Source organism: Amphibalanus amphitrite, unplaced genomic scaffold, assembly GCF_019059575.1.
Source record: "Amphibalanus amphitrite isolate SeventyFive unplaced genomic scaffold, NRLGWU_Aamphi_draft 000134F_arrow, whole genome shotgun sequence".
Taxonomy (NCBI): domain Eukaryota; kingdom Metazoa; phylum Arthropoda; class Thecostraca; order Balanomorpha; family Balanidae; genus Amphibalanus; species Amphibalanus amphitrite.
The window spans coordinates 811,761-818,851 of NW_024881629.1; the positions used below are offsets into that span (position 1 = coordinate 811,761).

General features: G+C 50.4%; 1 protein-coding gene across 1 annotated transcript in view; it reads right to left on the reverse strand.

Annotated features, from left to right (window-relative positions):
* LOC122382171 (carboxyl-terminal PDZ ligand of neuronal nitric oxide synthase protein-like) overlaps window positions 1-5,204 on the reverse strand; it is a 30,302-nt gene extending 25,098 nt beyond the window's left edge. Inside the window, exons 1-5 of the mRNA XM_043367148.1 lie at window positions 5,159-5,204; window positions 2,870-3,063; window positions 1,117-1,188; window positions 726-818; window positions 93-148 (exon numbers count right to left, since the gene is read on the reverse strand). Coding sequence (XP_043223083.1) covers window positions 93-148; window positions 726-818; window positions 1,117-1,188; window positions 2,870-3,063; window positions 5,159-5,204 — 461 coding nt within the window. The remainder of the gene's footprint in view (window positions 1-92; window positions 149-725; window positions 819-1,116; window positions 1,189-2,869; window positions 3,064-5,158) is intronic.
* Between the last annotated feature and the right edge of the window lie 1,887 nt (window positions 5,205-7,091).

The window sequence follows — 7,091 nt, forward strand, 5'->3', positions numbered from 1 at the left end:
GTAGCTGGTTTTAGGATTCATATTTCTATATAACAGTATATAACACCTTTAAATTAAGTGGCAAATGAATGGTTTGTGTGGCATCTACTGACCTGTGAATGGGGTGGTGCATGATGAGCGGGCTGGTTTCTAGGGATGGGTGATTCCTCTGGAACGAGTCAGAACCAATATTCAGGTTACACATAAGCACACAATCACACCAGTCGAACGTTCATAAAGATGCCCGGTAACGGTTGGAACAGTGGGCAGTGTGTAAGCCTGTAAGGTAAACACGCAGCACGCGGCTAAGCGGCGAAGCGATGGCGCCGAGATGGTATATATCCTCGCCACTAGATGGCACGAGTAACTACGCCTGAACACATACTGTGCCGCACGACACGGACGCTGAGCGCGAGGTAGGTATACTGTGCCGCATGACACGGGCAGTAATACGGGTAGGGATACGAGTGCTGCGCCGCGTGGCACGGCAGTGAACACGGGTATACTGTGCCGCATGGCAGGGACAGTGAACACGCAGTAGGTATACTGTGCCGCATGGCTTGAATACCAGACATGTTTCGCCGGGAGTATTGCACTATGTATGTAGGTAGACGCTAACGCCAAATAGCAAACAATCTTATGTAGATGCGTACCTATCGAATAACGTGATGCGTCTTCCTATATAAATTAGTGTTTTCTGTTCAACATTTGGCTTGAAGTAAGCAGCAGACTTTAAAATCACTCACCTTCTTTGGTACTTTCATCGTAACTTCGATTCCTGCCGAGCTGACTTTTATAGTCACGAGTTTCTTTTTGATACCCTTGTTTTTGAACTCCAACTGTAAAGGAAAGCGGTGTTTCAACCATATCATTTTTAACAGACTTAGTATCTCCTTTACACTGTGGTATTTCCCAGCACCATCCATAAGAAATTACCCACTGCAGCTAACAATAAACAATGACATTGATATAACAATGCAGTTATATCAATGTCATATCATTAGCCTATCAGCCGCACTAGGAACTTATCTTGTTAAAGCTGCTCGATCGTATGACAAACATGTAGGAACGTCGCGAAATATTTACTCTAATGGCCTGCGCATCCGTCTTGTCACACAGCCTTGACCATCAACTCACCCTGACTTTCCGCATGGCGTGTACGATATCCAGCTTACTTCTCGGTGCCGGAATGTTCAGTGAGCCAATGTACTGTCAACAAGATCACATTTAGTCATTTAGTCACACATAGTCAACTCGTGCCCTGTTGTTGCCCGCCCCTCACCCTCCGATGCTGCTACGTCAGCCAGACGCTTTTTTATAGGCTTTACCAAAATAAGAATGGATATCACATCTGAGAACTGAATAAACATGTAGACTAGCCCGCTCAGCTGGGCCGGGTGATCGGGTACTCTCCGTAGTTACCACCCGGACATGGTTGCCGGCCACGAGGCAGCCGCCGCAGCGCCCACGCGGCGGTGCCCCGTGGACGGCACCGCCGCACGCCGGTAAATATTTAGCGCCGGTCGCCTGCCTAATGGCGCGTGTGTAGCTGACAGGGCTGTTTGGGGAGGCCCCTCCCCTCCCTGCCCCTCCCACCGCGCAGACCACCGCACAAACACAGACCGTATTCGCCGATTTTGTACAAGTCCCGGAACACGATGTGATTCATTATGTCATTCATCAATTATCATGCATCCGTCACTTTCGTTTTGGACTACGAAAGCGATGCGGGTGAGCTGTCGATGAAAAAGTTCTTATACCTATAATATTACATTAAATTCTTGAACGATCGTAAAAATGTGGCCTTAGAAACGTTAAAAGACAAACAGTGGCCAATGGCCATGTTGCATACCGGGTGGCCCAAAAAAAACGTTCCGAACTTTGGAGGTCTATATCTCAAATTCGAATGCAAATAACGAGCCAAAATTTTCATCAAGTTTGCAACACTTCTTTGCGCATTGGCATGCCAAATTGTAACACTGTACCATCATTTTCAAGCCAGCAGTCTTATGTTGAATTAAGTAAGACGTTTTTGCTTTTTTTGCCGATGTTGAGCGGAAGTGGTGATTGGCTTAGACGTACTATGTTATAAAAAAAAAGAAAAATAGAACACGTGAATGAAACCAGCACGTATGTTGTTATTTTAAATATTTTTTTTTATCCCACTATGTGCCAAATATTCAAATAATGAGCCAAAATGGTGTTAAGGGATGCCATTCGTTTCAACGCTAAGTCCTGTTTCGAGCAGGAGTGGCACGGTGCATGGGTACTGCTCATCGCCCTCCCTTCAAGAAGATCAAACAGTAAATCGACCGAATAAAGAAAAAAGCTAGACGAAATGTGTCACCCTGAGGCCTGAACCATCAATGAGACTAGTTGCCAGTAGCAGTCATGGCTGCAGGCCGTGGTGCCGAGATGGAAGTGGCCCGTTCACTCACATTTTTTAGTAAACATCTGAGCAAAAAAGTAATTTTTACATGGCATGCTAGAAACACGAACCGTTTAAAAAGTAATTGAACGAATAACATAAAAATCATACCATTCACTGAAAATATATGCCGCATTGACTATTGGAAGTTTCTGTGCTGCATCTTTATCACTTTCTGAGAAATATTGATTCAAAGTTGGGAACGTTTTTTCTGGGCCACCCGGTATATGTAAGTGCATGTATGGCCTAAACTTTTGAATTCATTTTAAAAGGGATAAAAACGCAAGTAATTACCCAACGTTTCTTATGTTCCGGGCAAAGGTTGTTGAGAAAAGTGCACAGACATCACTGCAGACGGCGGAGGTATAAAAAATGTATTTGCTGCAATAAAAAAGACCACCTCGAGGTTTTTCGGTGAGATAACGTTCTGTCAATATTAACGGTGATGCCATGCCGACCTACCCGTGCCTCAAAGGAGAGGCCCTGCTGGAAGGCCTCCTCAGAGTGCAGCGATATTCGCCCGTCGTCGTTGAAGAAGCCGTACTCCTTGGCGTTGGAGGCCTTGGCCGCCCTTGGCAGGGTGGCCGCCTTTCGCTCCACTATGGCGCTGTATTTTTCGCCGGCGTGCGCCAGCACTTGGCGCACGCGGCTGGCATCTGAGGACGCAGAGACAGGCGAGATGTAGCGCAGCGACCAACACCCGCCGGCTCTGTCGAAACAGCGCACCGGCGCGGCTGCCAGCGCCGCGCCGCGCTCAGATTCAGCGGAACACAGCCGGCGCAGCAGAGCCGAGAGACGGCGGAGAGCTGCAGGCCACTCTTACTGGCGGATCTAGGGGGGGGGGGGGGGGGGGGGAGGACATCTAGGGTCAATGCCTCCACGTTGCCCGAAATTGACGAAATGACACGTTTTTTCGAGAATAAAAAACATAGCATCTTTTATGACCAAAACTTTGTTTAACACTGCACAAAAGCACTGGCGAATCCAGCTCCGAGTTTGGGAGGGACATACCATAGCATTTTCGTGGTTCTTTCCAATTTCCATGCACCGTACATAGGCGTAATGTTAAAATTATGTCGTTTGAGAGGGGCGATTGCCCTATTTGCCCTCCCCTGGATCCGCCACTGCACAGAAGTGCGTAAGGAATCGAAATCCGAAGAGTATCTGGAACTTTGAGAACTTTTTGGGGGTATGCCCCCCGCAGCGTCCAAGACCACCTTTCTGGATCCGCCAGTGCTCTTACGCGACCTCAGCACTATCTGACACAAGTGTTCAATCAGACTTTTTGTACGAACATTGAAATTACCGAAACTGTAGTGTTTCTGGTTGTTACATCAAGCTGAGTTCCCTTGAAATAAACATTAGCATTGTCTACGGTCCTGGGATAAACAACAAACAGTCTGTGACACGAATGACAGACGGAGCGCGTCTGTGACGGAGCGGCCAGATAGCGGCCCAAGATAAACGGAGCCGCTGTACTGACAGCTTCCAATGGACGCACCGACATCGACTGTCACACTGTGGCCGACACCGCCACAAAACAGACACGCGCACCCGACAGACCAATTCAGGACGAAGGAGACATAAGAACTAAGAACGAGATTAATATCGCAATAACAGCACAACTAACCAAAATTCTAACCAAAAACCAAAATTCGCCTTCAGCAAAATACACCAAAACTCGCAGCCCTCGCAGCGAGTAAAATCGAAAGTTGACTCAAAATCAAATTTTGGAATGCGATGCAAGTTGGCTGGGATGCTAAAAACATGCAGACTCGCTTGTTACATGGTGGTGTGGGTCACTCAACGTAAAAAATATTTTTTTAATTTTAGAGAAACCCGAAAACACAAAAACCTGCAACCGCAGGCGAGGTCCAGTGAGGGGCGGCCTTAAATAAATTAAAAGTACCTTTTTATTTCGGAGTGTTTCCCTTTTCAAGTTGCCTGCGCACAGATGAACGTTTAGGCGAGCAACCAGCATAACAGTGTTCTTAATTCAAAGATAAAGCTAAATGTCACTGCCGGGATGAGTAGTGTCCTTGTCGGTTCTTTGCCTTTTGTTAGGCTATAGAATAATTTCCTTAACGGGACGGCTACTTAAAATTCGGATTTTGATGACAAGTCAAGTGTAAAAAGCATCTTTGGTGACACCAACAGAAATCAATTAATGGTCTATATCTCTCCTTCTCTCTCTTCTCTCCTTCCCTCCCTTCCTCTCTTCCTCCTTCCCGCCCTCTCTCTCACACTGCCTCCCTCTCTGTCCCTCTCGCTCGCCTTTTGCTATTCCTGTCTTTCCCGTCCTATCCCGTCTTTCCGCGGCGGAGCATGTCCCATTTATTTCGGTGCCTTTAAACGGCTAGGCGCGTCGCCGTCAGCACCGCCGTTCCCGTGTGGCCGCGAGCATTCCCGGCCGTCTCGGGAGAGGGCACGCTCGGCTGAGCCGGTCCGCCGGCACGGCTGGGGGGCCGGTCGCGCCGCCGCCGGCACCGACAGGGCACCTGGCCGGCTGCCAGCGGCGCCGGCCGGCCGACGGGCGCAGCGGCCGGCGGCGCGACCCCTCACGGCACTCACGGCCGGTGCAGGGCGCGCAGAGACCGGCACACGCCGCGTGAGACGCGTTCCCGTCAGGTCACCGACTGTGGCGTGCCATGGACACCGGGCTCAGTGACTGTGAGGGGGCGGAGGTCACGGGACAGCACGGCGGCGGCGGCGGCGGCGGCGGGCAGCGGCGCCGGCCGCGCGCGGACTCACTTGGCTGCTTCTCGGCGGGGAAGGCGGCGGTGTCGGTCAGCTCCATGGAGTCGGCGTCCGGCTGCCGCGGCACGGGTCACACGGCGTCCGCCTCTCGCCGGCCGGTGCACGCTCACAGACCCGTGGTTTCGCGCCGCCGGCTGGTGGCCGCCACCGGGCCCGCCTGCGCCGAGCGCGCCGCCACTTCTGGCGCGGCTGCGGCGGTTGGCGGCGCGCGGACGGCCCGGCCGCCGGGAGCGACGCTCGACGACGACCGTGGCCGGCGCACACCCATCACGGCACATCAGCCGGCCGGCCGGGCCTGTCAGCCGGCCGGCCTAATGGACGCGCCCTGGACACCGCCCCCGTCCCCCAGTGCGCCGGAATATTGAAATCACATCGTCCAATACGATCTAATGCTATAATCAATACGATCAAATTATGGGTGTATAGTGCATAATGACCCATCCGTCCAGAGAGATTAAATCGGTCAAACAAGTTCAATGCAAAATGAGCAAACACAAAACAGACATCGCCGTAAAAGATTCGCCGTCTATTAAAATTAGTCTTACGTATGCCTGGGTCACCGTAACATGCCCTATTAACATAATTTGCCACTTCGAAAAAAATCACAATGATTCGCGAAACGTAAGTGCGCACATATGTAGGAAGGAGTATAATGGGTTTGGCCCCTCTAATAGAAAAATAAATGCATCAATTATTTTTCTTAAGAGTTGAGTAAAAAATATATTATGAATCGTTAGACGTAAATCGTTAGTCGTTATATCAATATCAGGTTGCGTTAGGTTTCTCGACTTCAAAATAATTCAGCAACTAAAATTCACGGTTAACGATTTTATACAGGGTGATTTATAAAGAGTGACATAGAACTAGAAGTCGCGGGAGGCACACAAAATATATCTTGACACATAAACAACAGACAGCTAGGATGATAAATCTGGCACATTTGACATCACACAAACGGAGATGCAGTTGTGACACTTCGCTCGTCCCCAGGGTGTGCTGAAAGTGCCTCCCCTCTCCGCGCAGTTCAATTTCAATTTCATTTTACCTAGCACATATGTGTACCTTCCATGCACATTAAGCGATCGAGACGGTCACAACTAACCTTTGGCGAGGCTGCGAGCCACCAACTGAACCCACCGGCTAGACAGCACGCTGCCAACCAAGCCCAAGCAAGCAGAGGACCACCATTCTAAGTCCAGAAGGAAAGTGAGTCGTCAGCTAAACCCACGGAGACAGCCATTCGACTTACCTAGCCCTCCATCAAGCCGCCAACTAAAATCCCGGCGCCCTGGGACTGGGACCACGGACCAGCACGGTTGGGACGAATGGCCGGCGGGCTGGGACAGATGACCGGCCGACTGGAGCGAGGGACTGGCGGCCTGGGACGCCGGAGCGGGAGCTGGGGCGAGTGACATGCCGCGGGACTGGCGCATGGTATAGGTTTAGGACCGTGGGGGGAGACCAAGATGCCTATGAGCCGCCAATCGCAGGCCAGCGGAATTGGAAAGAGAACAGATGACCCTCGGCTGAATCAAAGAAAACTAAATTCACTTACCCGCTGCCACAGCAAAAGCATTACTTGTTAGACCGATTGCTCGGATAACCAAAAGTTAACGGAGAAACAGAAGAGCGAAGAAACGTTCTAAATTGTAACGGGGGAACGAACCAAGAGAGCGGAAGCTACCTATTACGACCAATTATCTACGTTGGTATCAGTCCGTTCCTCCAATTTCCTTCAGAAAATTGTAGGTAACACTGAATTCTAGATCGGAGAAGCAGACCGTCTCCACTAAGCCGGTAGCCGTACATACATGCTTGCATATTTAACCCACACGAACTTATCGGCGAGGTAGGGCGGCCGGTGGATAGATTCTACCGCGGGTTTTCATGGATATTTGAGCCATGCCGGGTCGATGGTCGATGGTCA